Source organism: Oncorhynchus keta, chromosome 25, assembly GCF_023373465.1.
Source record: "Oncorhynchus keta strain PuntledgeMale-10-30-2019 chromosome 25, Oket_V2, whole genome shotgun sequence".
NCBI classification, from domain to species: Eukaryota; Metazoa; Chordata; class Actinopteri; order Salmoniformes; family Salmonidae; genus Oncorhynchus; species Oncorhynchus keta.
In genome coordinates, this window is record NC_068445.1 from 16,137,392 (window position 1) to 16,153,836 (window position 16,445).

At 44.5% G+C, this 16,445-nt stretch overlaps 1 protein-coding gene and 1 long non-coding RNA gene across 7 annotated transcripts in view; both read right to left on the bottom strand.

Moving 5' to 3' along the window:
• The window catches only part of LOC118358285 (GTPase-activating protein and VPS9 domain-containing protein 1-like), a 35,697-nt gene extending 19,582 nt beyond the window's left edge, over window positions 1-16,115 (bottom strand). For 3 of the 6 annotated variants that reach the window (XM_035735921.2, XM_035735923.2, XM_035735918.2), the window contains exons 1-7: window positions 15,946-16,114; window positions 7,922-8,134; window positions 7,182-7,449; window positions 6,398-6,973; window positions 6,186-6,269; window positions 5,922-6,056; window positions 5,204-5,393 (exon numbers count right to left, since the gene is read on the bottom strand). In XM_035735921.2, coding sequence (XP_035591814.1) covers window positions 5,204-5,393; window positions 5,922-6,056; window positions 6,186-6,269; window positions 6,398-6,973; window positions 7,182-7,449; window positions 7,922-8,106 — 1,438 coding nt within the window. In that variant the 5' untranslated portion in view covers window positions 8,107-8,134; window positions 15,946-16,114. Of the gene's footprint in view, window positions 1-4,509; window positions 4,585-5,203; window positions 5,394-5,921; window positions 6,057-6,185; window positions 6,270-6,397; window positions 6,974-7,181; window positions 7,450-7,921; window positions 8,135-15,945 lie in introns of all 6 variants that reach the window. The other 3 variants (XM_035735922.2, XM_035735916.2, XM_035735917.2) reach the window with 2 other exon arrangements.
• LOC127911683 (uncharacterized) lies at window positions 5-4,474 on the bottom strand. Its single transcript, XR_008078888.1, has 3 exons — window positions 3,169-4,474; window positions 440-579; window positions 5-406 (listed from the first exon to the last, which is right to left on the bottom strand). It is a non-coding gene; the product is annotated as an uncharacterized LOC127911683 (long non-coding RNA).
• Window positions 16,116-16,445: the final 330 nt, after the last annotated feature.

Sequence of the window (16,445 nt, forward strand, 5' to 3'; positions counted from 1 at the left end):
GGGGGAGCAGGGAGAGAGACAGGGTATAAGGCTTTACTCTTTCACTGACAAATTCAGGGGGAGCAGGGGCCGAGACGTTACTAACTAACAGAGACTCAGGGGCCGAGACGTTACTAACTAACAGAGACTCAGGGGCCGAGACGTTACTAACTAACAGAGACTCAGGGACCGAGACGTTACTAACTAACAGAGACTCAGGGACCGAGACGTTACTAACTAACAGAGACTCAGGGGCCGAGACGTTACTAACTAACAGAGACTCAGGGGCCGAGACGTTACTAACTAACAGAGACTCAGGGGCCGAGACGTTACTAACTAACAGAGACTCAGGGGCCGAGACCTTACTAACTAACAGAGACTCAGGGGCCGAGACCTTACTAACTAACAGAGACTCAGGGGCCGAGACCTTACTAACTAACAGAGACTCAGAGGCCGAGACCTTACTAACTAACAGAGACTCAGGGGCCGAGACCTTACTAACTAACAGAGACTCAGGGGCCGAGACCTTACTAACTAACAGAGACTCAGGGGCCGAGACCTTACTAACTAACAGAGACTCAGGGGCCGAGACCTTACTAACTAACAGAGACTCAGGGGCCGAGACGTTACTAACTAACAGAGACTCAGGGGCCGAGACGTTACTAACTAACAGAGACTCAGGGGCCGAGACGTTACTAACTAACAGAGACTCAGGGGCCGAGACGTTACTAACTAACAGAGACTCAGGGGCCGAGGCGTTACTAACTAACAGAGACTCAGGGGCCGAGACGCTACTAACTAACAGAGACTCAGGGGCAGAGACGCTACTAACTAACAGAGACTCAATGGAGGACGAGATGTTACTAACTATAAGACTCAGGGGCCAGGATGTTACTAACAGAGACTCAGGGGCCGAGACGTTACTAACTGAGACTCAGGGGCCGAGGCGTTTCTAACTAACAGAGACTCAGGGGCCGAGACGTTACTAACTAACAGAGACTCAGGGGCCGAGACGTTACTAACTAACAGAGACTCAGGGGCCGAGACGTTACTAACTAACAGAGACTCAGGGGCCGAGGCGTTACTAACTAACAGAGACTCAGGGGCCGAGGCGTTACTAACTAACAGAGACTCAGGGGGACGAGACGTTACTAAGTAACAGAGACTCAGGGGACGAGACGTTACTAAGTAACAGAGACTCAGGGGACGAGACCTTACTAACTAACAGAGACTCAGGGGCCGAGACCTTACTAACTAACAGAGACTCAGGGGCCGAGACGTTACTAACTAACAGAGACTCAGGGGACGAGACGTTAATAAGTAACAGAGACTCAGGGGCCGAGACGTTACTAAGTAACAGAGACTCAGGGGACGAGACGTTACTAACTAACAGAGACTCAGGGGCCGAGACCTTACTAACTGAGACTCAGGGGCCGAGACGTTACTAACTAACAGAGACTCGGGGCAGAGACGCTACTAACTAACAGAGACTCAATGGAGGACGAGATGTTACTAACTATAAGACTCAGGGGCCGAGACGTTACTAACAGAGACTCAGGGGCCGAGGCGTTTCTAACTAACAGAGACTCAGGGGCCGAGGCGTTTCTAACTAACAGAGACTCAGGGGCCGAGGCGTTTCTAACTAACAGAGACTCAGGGGCCGAGACGTTACTAACTAACAGAGACTCAGGGGCCGAGACGTTACTAACTAACAGAGACTCAGGGGCCGAGACGTTACTAACTAACAGAGACTCAGGGACCGAGACGTTACTAACTAACAGAGACTCAGGGACCGAGACGTTACTAACTAACAGAGACTCAGGGGCCGAGACGTTACTAACTAACAGAGACTCAGGGGCCGAGACGTTACTAACTAACAGAGACTCAGGGGCCGAGACGTTACTAACTAACAGAGACTCAGGGGCCGAGACGTTACTAACTAACAGAGACTCAGGGGCCGAGACCTTACTAACTAACAGAGACTCAGGGGCCGAGACGTTACTAACTAACAGAGACTCAGGGGCCGAGACGTTACTAACTAACAGAGACTCAGGGGCCGAGGCGTTACTAACTAACAGAGACTCAGGGGCCGAGGCGTTACTAACTAACAGAGACTCAGGGGCCGAGACGTTACTAACTAACAGAGACTCAGGGGCCGAGGCGTTACTAACTAACAGAGACTCAGGGGCCGAGGCGTTACTAACTAACAGAGACTCAGGGGCCGAGACGTTACTAACTAACAGAGACTCAGGGGCCGAGGCGTTACTAACTAACAGAGACTCAGGGGCCGAGACGTTACTAACTAACAGAGACTCAGGGGCCGAGGCGTTACTAACTAACAGAGACTCAGGGGCCGAGGCGTTACTAACTAACAGAGACTCAGGGGCCGAGACGTTACTAACTAACAGAGACTCAGGGGCCGAGACGTTACTAACTAACAGAGACTCAGGGGCCGAGACGTTACTAACTAACAGAGACTCAGGGACCGAGACGTTACTAACTAACAGAGACTCAGGGGCCGAGACGTTACTAACTAACAGAGACTCAGGGGCCGAGACGTTACTAACTAACAGAGACTCAGGGGCCGAGACGTTACTAACTAACAGAGACTCAGGGGCCGAGACCTTACTAACTAACAGAGACTCAGGGGCCGAGACCTTACTAACTAACAGAGACTCAGGGGCCGAGACCTTACTAACTAACAGAGACTCAGGGGCCGAGACCTTACTAACTAACAGAGACTCAGGGGCCGAGACCTTACTAACTAACAGAGACTCAGGGGCCGAGACCTTACTAACTAACAGAGACTCAGGGGCCGAGACCTTACTAACTAACAGAGACTCAGGGGCCGAGACCTTACTAACTAACAGAGACTCAGGGGCCGAGACCTTACTAACAGAGACTCAGGGGCCGAGACCTTACTAACTAACAGAGACTCAGGGGCCGAGACCTTACTAACTAACAGAGACTCAGGGGCCGAGACCTTACTAACTAACAGAGACTCAGGGGCCGAGACCTTACTAACTAACAGAGACTCAGGGGCCGAGACCTTACTAACTAACAGAGACTCAGGGGCCGAGACCTTACTAACTAACAGAGACTCAGGGGCCGAGACCTTACTAACTAACAGAGACTCAGGGGCCGAGACGCTACTAACTAACAGAGACTCAGGGGCCGAGACGCTACTACCTAACAGAGACTCAGGGGCCGAGACCTTACTAACTAACAGAGACTCAGGGGCCGAGACCTTACTAACTAACAGAGACTCAGGGGCCGAGACCTTACTAACTAACAGAGACTCAATGGAGGACGAGATGTTATTAACTATAAGACTCAGGGGCCAGGATGTTACTAACAGAGACTCAGGGGCCAGGATGTTACTAACAAAGACTCAGGGGATGAGATGTTACTAACTAACAGAGACTCAGGGGCCAAGATGTTACTAACTAACAGAGACTCAGGGGCCAAGATGTTACTAACTAACAGACTCAGTGGGAGCAGGGGACGAGATGTTACTAACTAACAGAGACTCAGTGGGAGCAGGGGATGAGATGTTACTAACTAACAGAGACTCAGTGGGAGCAGGGGATGAGATGTTACTAACTAACAGAGACTCAGTGGGAGCAGGGGACAAGGTGTTACTCTGTAATACTCACTGAGATTCAGGGGGCACAAAAGACAGGGATCGGCTTCAACTATAATAATAATAAAAGCAAAAAGGTAGGCTATACTAACTATAAACAAAAACTCACGTACCTATACACGACTACATACGGACTGCATTGCTTCTTTGATTACCTGTTAGTTGCTCCCAACCCGTTAGCTGCTCCCAACCTTTCAGTTTTGCATTGTGAAAGAGGTATTGCAGTGAAATGACTCAATTGGATTCAATCATTAAATCATTCAATCAATCTTTCCTAATAGAGACTGGATATTTAGCTCTGCACTGCTTAGACAACCTGTGCTGTGTAACCCGTCCAGTGTAATACAGGTCAATGAGTGCATCCAATAAGGTTCACAAATCACAAGTGCATGTCGGACACGGTGAGGCAGCCACACTCCACATCCCAATCAGCACGTGGCATGCATACCATTCTAATGACTGACCTGATTGTGCTCTGGATGGTAATTGTGATACATTGCTTTATGCAGAAGGATCTAAGATCCCAACATCAGCAAAAAAAACACCCCCAAAAAATGTCTGACTTCAATCTTCTCTTTAGCCAAAAGCACGTATCATTAAACATAATAGAATTTACCACGTGAGTGAAAACAAGCAGCAGAGAACCAGGTATAAACCAGGTCAACAAGACTAGAGCACAGGGCAAAGCAGACATGGTGAAAAGGCATGGCAACAAGAGCACATCTAGCAGCTAGCTCTATCTGGTGGTGAAGCAGTGAGACTGCAGCAGGGACCATGGCTATGAGCATGGCTGGTACTGGGTGTATGTGACTGGCAGTGGCACATGACTAGGTGGCACAAACACGCTTTAGTTCTAGTCAGCCTCACAGGGCTGCCATGCTACCCACCAAAAGGGGTAACTAATGGAATGTGAGCAGACAGGGTGGTGGTTGTGGAGTCCCAGGAAGTTGCTAACTGTTGTCCTGGGTCGATCACAGGCAGCAAAGGAGGAAAGGAGGAAGAAGGTTGAGGGCAACAGAGAGAATACAGAGCGAGTAGCAAGCAACTGCGTAAAACAGCTTCAAATCGAAACAGTTCACATTTCAGTAGGGCAGCTTAAAGTGGATTATTTCAAATGGAGGAGGATGTTGTCGCCATCACATTTAACTGATTTATTCCTAATGATGGAGAAGGTATATATTTCTCCATCCATACCAATTAAGAAAGGGTTCATTTATATTTTGTAATTTAATTGGCTTTCCTTTGCATAATGGATCTCCAATCTAGAGGCTGCTAATTACCTGTAGAACAGGCCCAGAACCTCATTAGCTTCCTACATAACAGAGGCTTTCTGCAGCCATTACAACTTTAGCTACTTCACCTAGTTATTTATTACCATGAATGAAAGAACCTATAGTAGTACATAAAAAGGCTGGTTTCATTGTAATTTCAAACTGAACTCTCCAACTGGCGCAATGCTATAACAGGAATAACAAATACTGGACATAAACCACGTATATCATTATGCAGTATGTATTTCTCTGTCAGAAAGCCAGTGGCTGCAGGTCTACAGTAACAACAGCCGAGGAGGTCGGTAGGTACCTATGTTCCTGTTCTTTTTGTTGGCGGGGGTGGTGGCTGGGGAGAGCTGGGGGGTGTTGGAGGGAGTGAGCTCCAGACTGTTGCTCTTCACCGTGCGGGACTGGGGAACGTTGGCCAGCATGGTCTCCAGGAGCATGTGCTCCTCCTCCCGGAGGTGGTCCCCTGCCATCACACTCCGTACAAAGTCCACCTGAACACCATAGGAGTTAATTACTTAATTTAATACTCTCACATCCTAGTTTCTATGAGGAACCCAATTACCTTTTTACTAAGGCTTCAATAGCTAAGCTGGTGGAGAACTTATGACACGGGTGATAAATGCAGGGCTCTTCTTCACAATCAAACTAAAAGTGGGGCTTGAGACATGCCAACAGAATACAGCTAGGGTAATTATTGATTACCACACGAATGTTATAAGGAAAGGTAACTAAGGGAGGAGCCACAGCACCACAATTCCAGAAGGATGTGGTAATACTTTGTTTCTTGAGTACGCTACGGTAACTCCCAGTCGTTGAGACATAACAGCACCCTCAACAACCTGTGTGAAATGTCTCCTCCCTTTCTGGTCTGACAAGCCTGGGCATGTCAAGTTCACTTCCTGTAACATAGGAACGTTTACTGTTGCCCGTCTAAAACATGTGTACATACTGTTCAAGACTAGGCTAACTACAACATAAGCCACACAAGATTCAGACTAAAAGTCAGATCAGCAGCGTACCAGGCAGAGGAGCTGACTGTGTGTCATGTACGCCACAGTCCTGCTGAGTCCTTCTAGTAGGTTCATGGAGGACATGGGCGGTGTCTCCACAGCTCTCCCTCCGATTACCACATCCAAGAAGGCAGCTACACAGCTCTGACGTGACACAACCAGACAGTCAACTTCAATAATAACGCAAGAAGCAAAACATGTATTCAGAATGTAATAAAAGCTACCCCATGGACAAACCGGTTATATATTAAGATGTGTGTTTGAGGATCTTACCTTATCGAACTTGGCCAAACTGTTTTTCCTCCGGGGGTCTCCATCGTCGTCAGCCATTGCCAACTGCTGAAGAAGCTGCCCTACCTACAGGACAAAGATAAGGATTAGAATGCATAAAGGGGAAAGGTAACAATATTTGATCGTAAGCGGTCAATGTCCAGGCATGGATAAGAATAGTGTGGATGTATGAGTCTGTTGGGTTGTCCACTGACCTGCATGAGGTTGAAGCGAGCCACCTCGTTGATAGGGGCGTCTGAGATGATGCCGTACTGCTCAGGGTTGACTATGGCTGGACAGATGAAGCAGGTGAGCAGCAGGTCCGTGCACATGGTCCGCACCTCACCCACCTCCAGCCGTTCCACGCACGATAGCGTCTTGTACATCTGAGACACTATCCAGCGCAGGTTGTGGGGGAAGCAGTAGGTGTTCTGCTTCAGGTAGCCAATGAACTTGTTGACCAGGGTCACCAGCTTGGCCTCGTTGGCTTCCACGGCAGCTGCCACCTTCTGTCTGTAGCCCTCCGAGCCCTTCTCCCCAAACAGGCGCTCCTGCTGGGCCGGCGTGAAGCGCTCCGTCACCTTGGAGGGGTCCGTCTCCAAGTGGTCCTCGTCCTCCACCAGCAGCTGCATGATGGGCTCGTGGAGGGTGGCGGTAAGGAAAAGCTTGGCCGAGTACAGCCCCTCGGAGAAGAGCTTGAAGAGGATGCTGAAGGCACACGTGCCCCGCCGCAGCAGCCGCCGAGGGTTGTCGCTCTCCTTCAGCTCAAACTCCACCAAGTAGCGGAGGACCTGGAATTGATAGAAACAGTAGCACCATTACCATTAGATTTAGCAGTACAGAGGTTAGAAATGGCCTCATCACACTACCTATGAGGACAGGTAATAGTGGTAAATAAGAGGTGGCTACTGTGCATTTGATGAGTGCATGTGGCTACTGGCTGTGTGTTTATAGTACAAGTGTCTAGATCATAGATCAGAAGATGTCCGGGCAGCTCACCTGCAGCAGGTAGCGCTCATCCTCCTGCATGATACAGTTACCGTAGAGGGAGGTGAAGACTGTGTAAATGACCCCCTGTGTGTGCTCCTGGTTCAGCCTCTCCCCAGCCACCAGGCAGGAGGCCAACAGCCGAGGGTTCTCGCGCACCCGACCCAGGAACTCCCCATAGATGCTCTCTTGAAAGCCCAGAGTCTTGTAGCCGTCCAGGAACTGCGTGTCCTCCAGCACTTTGGCATGTTGGCAGCATTCGGCCGGGGAGGCATCAGCACTGTCGGACAGGGAGCTTTAATTACTACAAGAGGAGAAGGCTCCACAAACCAGTGGCTGGAAATGGGCAACAGTGAGCAACAGAGAGCTGTTGATTACTGATTGGAGTGACATGCTTGTATGACATGCTTGCTGATCACAGGACTCCTCTGATTCCTTGCCATTTCCCTTTTGGGCTGCTAATCTACATAGTGCTCGGCTGGCTCTGACACGCACCGTGTTTGGCAGGATTTACAACAAACAACATCATCACATCAGGAAGATAAGACAGTTTAATACGGTGGGATCCTACTTTAGGACTACTAAGTTACTAGTTCACTAAAGGTCACACTGCCGAATGCAAACAAGTGGAGGACAACTCAAAATGTATTTTTATAATGGAGAGTTCCTATTAGAACTGTTTCTATTCTCCAATTGGATCAATCTTGTTGAAATGCCCTGGTAAGACAAGCTCTGGGGGGCCCCATGCTGACCTGGTGAGAATGAGCCGGTCGAGGTTGATCCTCTGCTGTTTGGTGATCCAGGCAGCACGGTACAGCCTCTCAGCAGTCTTCAGCACGTCCCCGTTGAGCCGTTGGATCAGCTGCTTCTCTGAAGCCACATACAGCCGCTCCTGCTTCAGGTGGTGGGCCAGAGTGTGGATGTCTGGCTTCACCATCTTTACCAGCTCACTCAGAGGCTAAAGACTGCAGAAGAGTGAGAGAAGAGGGAGATCAGTGACACTGGGGGATAAATGGTAACGAGGATGGTAATGACATTGTTGGCGAGAGAATGAGTACTGGACAGTCAGGACAGAGCACAAGTTGAAAATTTACATACACTTAGGTTGGAGTCATTAAAAGTCGTTTTTCAACCACTCCACAAATGTCTTGTTAACAAGAAGTTCTTGTTGGCAAGTCAGTTAGGACATCTACTTTGTGCATGACACCAGTAATTTTTCCAACAACTGTTTACAGAGATTATTTCACTTACAATTCACTATCACAATTCCAGTGGGTCAGAAGTTTACATACACTAAGTTGACTGTCTTTAAACAGCTTGGAAAATTCCATAAAAAGATGTCATAACTTTAGAAGCTTCTGATGGGCTAATTGACCATTTGAGTCAATTGGAGGTGTACCTGTGGATGTATTTCAAGGCCTACCTTCAAACTCAGTGCCTCTGCTTGACATTATGGGAAAATCAAAAGAAATCAGCCAAGACTTCAGAAAAAAATATGAAGACCTCCACAAGTCTGGTTCATCCTTGGGAGCAATTTCCAAACGCCTGAAGATACCACAATCAACAGTACAAACAATAGTACGCAAGTATAAACTAGAGGATTATGACTAACGCCGATACCGATTGGAAGACCAAAAAATGCTGATACCGATTAATTGGACAATTAAAAAAATATATATGACAATTTCAACAATACTGAATGAACACTTAATATAATACATAAACAAACATCTATTTAGTCTCAAATAAATAATGAAACATGTTCATCTTGGTTTAAATACTGCAAAAACACAGTGTTGGAGAAGAAAGTAAAAGTGCAACATATGCCATGTAAAAAAGCTAACGTTTAAGTTCCTTGCTCAGAACATGAGAACATAAAAGCTGGTGGTTCCTTTTATTAATATGAGTCTTCAATATTCCCAGGAAATAAGTTTGAGGTTGTAGTTATTATAGGACTATTTCTCTCTATACCATTTGTATTTCATATACCTTTGACTATTGGATGTTCTTATAGGCACAATAGTATTGCCAGCCTAATCTCGGGAGTTGATAGGCTTGAAGTCAAACAGCGCTGTGCTTCAAGCATTGCCAAGTGCTGCTGGCAAACGCAGGAAAGTGCTGTTTGAATGAATGCTTACGAGCCTGCTGCTGCCTACCACCGCTCAGACAGACTGCTCTATCAAATCATAGACTTAATTATAATAAACACACAGAAATACGAGCCTTTGGTCATTAATATGGTCAAATCCAGAAACACCAGAACCATTACGTATTTTATCGAACGGGTGGCATCCACAAGTCTAAATATTGCTGTTACATTGCACAACCTTCAATGTCATAATTATGTAAAATTCTGGCAAATTAATTACGGTCTTTGTTAGGAAGAAATGGTCTTCACACAGTTTGCAACGAACCAGGCGGCCCAAAATGCTGCATATACCCTGACTCTGCTTGCACAGAACACAAGAGAAGTGACACAATTTGTTAATATTGCCTGCTAACATGAATTTCTTTTAACTAAATATGCAGGTTTAAGTATTGATTTTAAGAAAGGCATTGATGTTTATGGTTAGGTACATTGGTGCAACGACAGCACTTTTTTGCAAATGCGCTTGTTAAATCATCACCCCTTTGGCGAGTAGGCTGTAATTCGATGATAAATTACCGCATTGATTATTTGCAACGCAGGACAAGCTAGTTAAATTAGTAATATCAACCATGTGTAGTTAACTAGTGATTATGTTAAGATTGACTTTTGTATAAATGTAATGTTAGCTAGCAACTTATCTTGGCTCCTTGCTGCACTCGCGTAACAGGAGGTCGCCTGTCACGCAGTCTCCTCGTGGAGTGCAATCAGCGTCCAAAAACGCTGATTACCGATTGTTATGAAAACTTGAAATCGGCCCTATTATTATTTTTTTTAACTATTATTATATATATTTTTTTTTTTATTATTATTATTATTTTTTTCCTTCTTATTATTATTTTTTTATTATTATTATTATTATTTTTTTTTTTATTTTTTTTTTATTTTTTTTTTATAAATCGGCCATGCCAACCTCTAGTACAAACACCATGGGACCACGCAGACTTCATACCGCTCAGGAAGGAGAGGTGTTCGGTCTCCTAGAGATGAACGTACTTTGGTGCAAAAAAGTGCACATCAATCCCAGAACAACAGCAAAGGACCTTGTGAAGATGCTGGAGGAAACCATTACAAAAGTACCTAATATCCACAGTGAAACGAGTCCTATATCAACATAACCTGAAAGGCAGCTCAGCAAGGAAGAAGTCACTGCTCCAAAACCGCCATAAAAAAGCCAGACTAAGGTTTGCAACTGCACATAGGGACAAAGATCGTACTTTTTGGAGAAATGTCCTCTGGTCTGATAAAACAAAAATAGAACTGTTTGGCCATAATGACCATCATCGTTTGTTATGTTTGGAGGAAAAATGGGGAGGCTTGCAAGTCGAAGTACACCATCCAACCGTGATTCACGGGGGTGGCAGCATCATGTTGTGGGGGTGCTTTGCTGCAGGAGGGACTGGTGCACTTCACAAAATAGATGGCTTCATGAGGGAGGAAAATTATGTGGATATATTGAAGCAACATCTCAAGACATCAACTGGCTCAGTTGGTAGAGCATGGCGCTTGTAACGCCAGGGTAGTGGGTTCGATTCCCGGGACCACCCATACATAGAATGTATGCACACATGACTGTAAGTCGCTTTGGATAAAAGCGTCAGCTAAATGGCATATATTATTATATTATATTATATTATTATATATTATTATATATTATTATATTATATTATTATATTATCAGTCGGGAAGTTAAAGCTTGGTCGAAAATGGGTGTTCCAAATGGACAATGACCCCAAGCAAAGTTATGGCAAAATGGCTTAAGGACAACAAAGTCAGGGTATTGGAATGGCCATCACAAAGCCGAGAACACTAGTGGGCAGAACTGATAAAGTGTGTGTGAGCAAGGAGGTCTAGAAACCTGACTCAGTTATACCAGCTCTGTCAGGAGGAATGGGCCGAAATTCACCCAAGTTATTGTAGGAAGCTTGTGGATGGCTACCTGAAACGTATGACCCAAGTTAAACAATTTAAAGTCAATGCTAACAAATACTAATTTAGTGTATGTAAACTTCTGATCCACTTGGAATGTGATGAAAGAAATAAAAGCTGAAATAAATCACTCTGCTATTATTGACATTTCACATTCTTAAAATAAAGTGGTCATCCTAACTGACCTAAAACAGGGAATTTTGACTAGGATTAAATGTCAGGAATTGTGAAAAACTGAGTTTAAATGTATTTGGCTAAGATGTATGTAAACTTCCGACTTTAACTGTACATGCAGGGCAGTTTGGAGTAGATTTACAAGTGAGGACAATGGATCATTTTTATTTCTCAGAGTGGAATCCTGAGGAAGAGCAGGAAAGGCCATATTGGCAGAATCCTAGCTCACACACTGACAGAGGAAGTAGACTGTCAGTAGTCAAGAGAAGGCAGAAACACTAGTTCTATTGGCTAAGATTGACAGTGGGATGGGGAGGCTTTTAAACAATAGCAAGTCCCTACTCTCGCTCATACAAGCATCTGGTAGCATTATTCACAGCACAAGTGTATATGCAAATCATATTAGTCTCCCTTTCCTTCACACACAAACCAGACAAAATGCATGAAATTTAAATGACTTCCTAGAGCATTCTTTGACACAAGGTTCTTTGTGGATGGCTGCTACCAAGGAAAACAGACAAGATTGTGAGGCTCGGAGGCCTGTGAAAACAGTCCAGAGAACCCTGCCTCAGGCTTGATACTATTAAACGTATGTGGTTTGAGGCATGAATATTTTGATGAGGCTTAGAAGCGTTTTCTTAACCATGTCATGCCAGATAAGAAAGGTTAATCATGGGTTATACACAGTGTGTTCCTTTAGTAGGCTAAATCCGATGATGGACTGGCCACTGTGGAGTTCTGGAACCATGAAGACACGGGGGGGATCTCGGATAAAAAAAAAAAAAAAAGGAAATCTGTCAAACACTTACTTAAGGCTAATCAATAGATTAATGACCAACATAGTGTACCAGTCCATGAGAATACGCATGTGCCATAGGCTCTTGAAAGAGTAGACTATCTTTGTCACAGTCCTGTGTGGAAGTAAAGGGTGTAGGCCTAGGGCCGACACACAGGTGATACTGTAGGACCTGTGGCCTGGTACAGGTAAAACAGTTTCTGAGTTTAATATTTGTTGAGTAGACCTACCTAATGAGTAAGTAATGGAAAAGGACGGGGGAACTCAAAAGCAGAAGAAAAACCACTGTAGGTGGTGTGAAAAGGCACAGGCGGGGTGTGCGATAGAATGACGGTAGTTAGTGGTGGTAGTTAGTGGTAGGTACGCTAGAAATAGAATTCAGTCCAAAGCCATCCCTCCCAACATTACGTACATGATGCTTAGGCTCAGAACAAGGAATCATTGTGAAGCAAACCATCTGGAAAAGAAAACTGAAAAGCACCTCAACCAATGATGCAGCTCACCACACGGCACATTTATGGAGGTGTTTGGAACACAGCCCAAACATTCCCTCAGTTGAACATGCAACACAAGCCAACAGAACAAAGTGCTTTTTATAGACACACAGAAAGGAATCACTTTCTAAAGGCACTCGAAACTCAAACACAAAGTCCCCTTTTCACTTCCCCTCAACATGAGATCAAATAGGACTGTTTGCATTAGCAGGTTAACGACTCGTTGTATTATCTGTGGTACGCCACGCCACTGCCTAGCAGCTAAGCAGCAGCTTCAAGGGCTGTGTCCCTTTGGAATTCGTCAGGCCTTCTTCCATTGGACTGCAGACATTTTACCAGCTCCTGTGTGCAATGGTTTGGGGTGCACGCTGCACCTCCCAACAATCACCTCTCAGAAGGAGCTCACACAGCACAAAGAGACATGGCAAAACTCTACCCAACCAATTCCAGCAATCCAGCCCCACCACATCCAACTGACAACATAAGATAGTCAGATATTTGGTCTTAGATAATTAAGAAAATACAAATATGAAACTGAAACCAGGGTAAGCAGGGTAGCTGAAAGTGAGGTAGTGGTGGTGGTACTAAAACAGCCTAAAGTACTTCAGTCAGAACAAGGATCTGAGAAATTATTCACTAGGCTACATCACCGAAGCTCAGGAATAGTGGGTGTCGGGCAGCACAATATAAATGTGAATAAGAGACCCGTCTCTTTCATGCGCGAGTTCCCCACAGACATTGTTTGTCACATCTAGTAGGCCTACCATATGCCTGTCCTACAACTACTGTGTAGGAACAAGTTTTTTGTTTGTTTTTTTAAAGACCTGCCACATACTTTTGTATATGTGTTATACAGTGTAGTGTTGGTGGATACTCCTTCAAATAAGTGGATTTGGCTATTTCAACCAAACACGTTGCTGACAGGTGTATTCAATCGAGCACACAGCCATGCAATCTCCAGAGACAAACATTGACAGTAGAGTGTAGAGGTCGACTGATTAAAATCGGGCATGTCCGATTAATTAGGGTCGATTTCAAGTTTTCATAACAAATCTATAATCTGCATTTTTGGGCGCCGATTATAGCCGATTACATCGCATTCCACGAAGAAACTGCGTGACAGGCTGACCACCTGTTACGTGAGTGCAGCGAGGAGCCACGGTAAGTTGCTAGATAGCATTAAACTTATCTTAGAAAAAACAATCAACCTTCACATAATCACTAGTTAACTACACATGGTTGATGATATTACTAGGTTAACTAGCTTGTCCAGCATTGCATATAATCAATTTATCATCAAATCACAGCCTACTTCGTCAAAAGGGTGATGATTTAGCAAAAGCGCACATGACCATAAACATCAATGCCTTTCTTAAAATCAATACACAGAAGTATAATTTTTTTAACCTGCATATTTAGTTAAAATAAATTCATGTTAGCAGGCAATATTAACTAGGGGGAAATTGTGTCACTTCTCTTGCTTTCATTGCACGCAGAATCAGTATGGCTCATCAGGCATCAAGCTTGAATGTTCAATCAAAGCTCTATTTAAATCCAGACATAGGCATATTTGTATGCTTTATAATGCTTTTGAATGACACTTCTGGTTTTGGCTGGAAATAATGTGTTACTCGGGAGAAAAAGGATTTATTCTCAGGGTTGAAACATTTGTAAAATACTAGAAAAAATAACCCTAGTGATATCATCAATGCCTACAACCTTGGGTTAGGCAATCAGATCCCAGGGATAACAAATTAGTAAACGTTTCCTCTTACACAACCATACCAAAAAGGAGGGCATTCTGTAGGTCAAAGCAGTGCAATACCTACAAAGGCTTTAAGTTCAGAGGTGGGATCAAATGGGTAGCCTCCCAATAAAAGGAAAGGAGAAATTCTGTATGCCTAAAATCAACACCTTCACTGAGATGTATGCTCAAAATCTTATTTTGCTAAATGTAGGCCAAATGCTGCCTGCCAGGAAGACAAAGCCTGACAGCGCACTCCTACGCTGAATGAGACATCCTGATCCTCTGCTCTGGAGCGTTCAACATCCTAAATCCTGACCTTGCCAAAACAAACCTTGCCTCGGAACAACACGACTAGTACTCCAGGGGCAAAGTCAGTTGATATTCAAAGGAACCTGAATGATATCCCATGTATGATAGATCACTATAACTCAAGAATAAAAAAAATAAAAAAAGCTAGGAGGACACTTCATTTGTGTGATTGAGATGTATTCATGTTTTGGCTCTAACAATTAGCCTAATCAAAAGGTAAAGTGCATTCCTTAAATCAACGTAAATTATTGTGACCATTCTGTTTTGAAAACCTTTTGAGCCCCGCTTGATACACACACACGTCTGAAGTTCTCTATGGTTCATCATACTACCCTAGTCATGGATAGTCACGGCCCCTGCACTGGGTGGGGCTCAATTCTACACCTAATGAAGGGGATCAGGTGGGTGGGGAGAGGCGACCGCCGTTCGCTGGCCAGTTAATTATTCCAGCAACAACTTGCCCATCTAGTCATTTTTAGGGCCCCAGCCTTGTCTTGTTCACTTTTGCAACAGTCGACATCTTGCGGAATTGTTAGTTTAACTAGCTAGTTAGCTAACTAACGTTAGTTACTAATACTAGCTAATGTGTCACCGTCGGCCTCTGTTGTAAATAGTTAGCTAGCTTCCTTTCATCATACTGGCATACGTTAATAACAGTGAAATGCTAGCAATCTAGCTAACGTTAGTTAGAAAGCTTGCTATTAGAGGCGCATTGGATAGCTATCTAGCACACTACCTAATTATCTAACTAACGTTAACTAGTTAACACTAACAGGTCGCTATAGCGTAGTTAGCTAGGTGCCTATGTACTAGTTTACAATCAAAATTGTTAACTAGTTATCACAGAGAGCATAGCTAACGTTACTGTACTTAGCTAGCTATCAACAACGGTAACCGTTAACTAGCTTACTAGCTCGTTGGTTAAATAACGTTAGCTATTGACCTAGCCAACTTGAAATGTTGCAGCACTGTTACAAGCCAAACATCGAGATACGATGGGATACCTTTCTAGGGATATGTCAATGTTGCCCGGGTAGGCCAGGCTGGCCAGTTGTGGAAGAAAATAGCGTTCAATCACGGAGGACATCCAAGAAGTAGCTAGCTAACGTTAGCAGAAGAAGGCCAGCGATGAAAACAGAACTAGCTAACGCGTTAGCTATAACACGAATTCAATGACTTACCAAACAAGTTGTTGATAGTATACCAGTTCTTTATGGAATCCCTATAACCGTGAAATAATGTCAGTATCTGACCAGTTAAATCGCTAGATATGTCTATTCCAGACCGTTCCTGATCTCCCCTTTCCCTCAGCGCACTAGCTCAGTCAGCTGTCATCTGCTGTCATCACGAGTAGGCGCGCTCCACCCGCATGCGCGCTGGGCCACTGAGATTTTAATAAATATCTCAACATGGAATAGTTTGGTGAGTTTTCTGTTTTTACATTTAATAAGAGCTAAGTAAGAGCTTGTTTATGAATGTCGTCTGTAGTGGACTTCAGGATGCTAAACTAGGTTTTCTTACTTACTGTACACATTTACGGTAATTTAAAAAAAATATCACATTTACTAATAATCGATTCCTCTACATACACATACAGTTAAAAAAATACACCAATAAAAACAAAAACACTTATGTAAAACATATACACAGTACCAGTCAAAACTTTGGACACACCTACTCA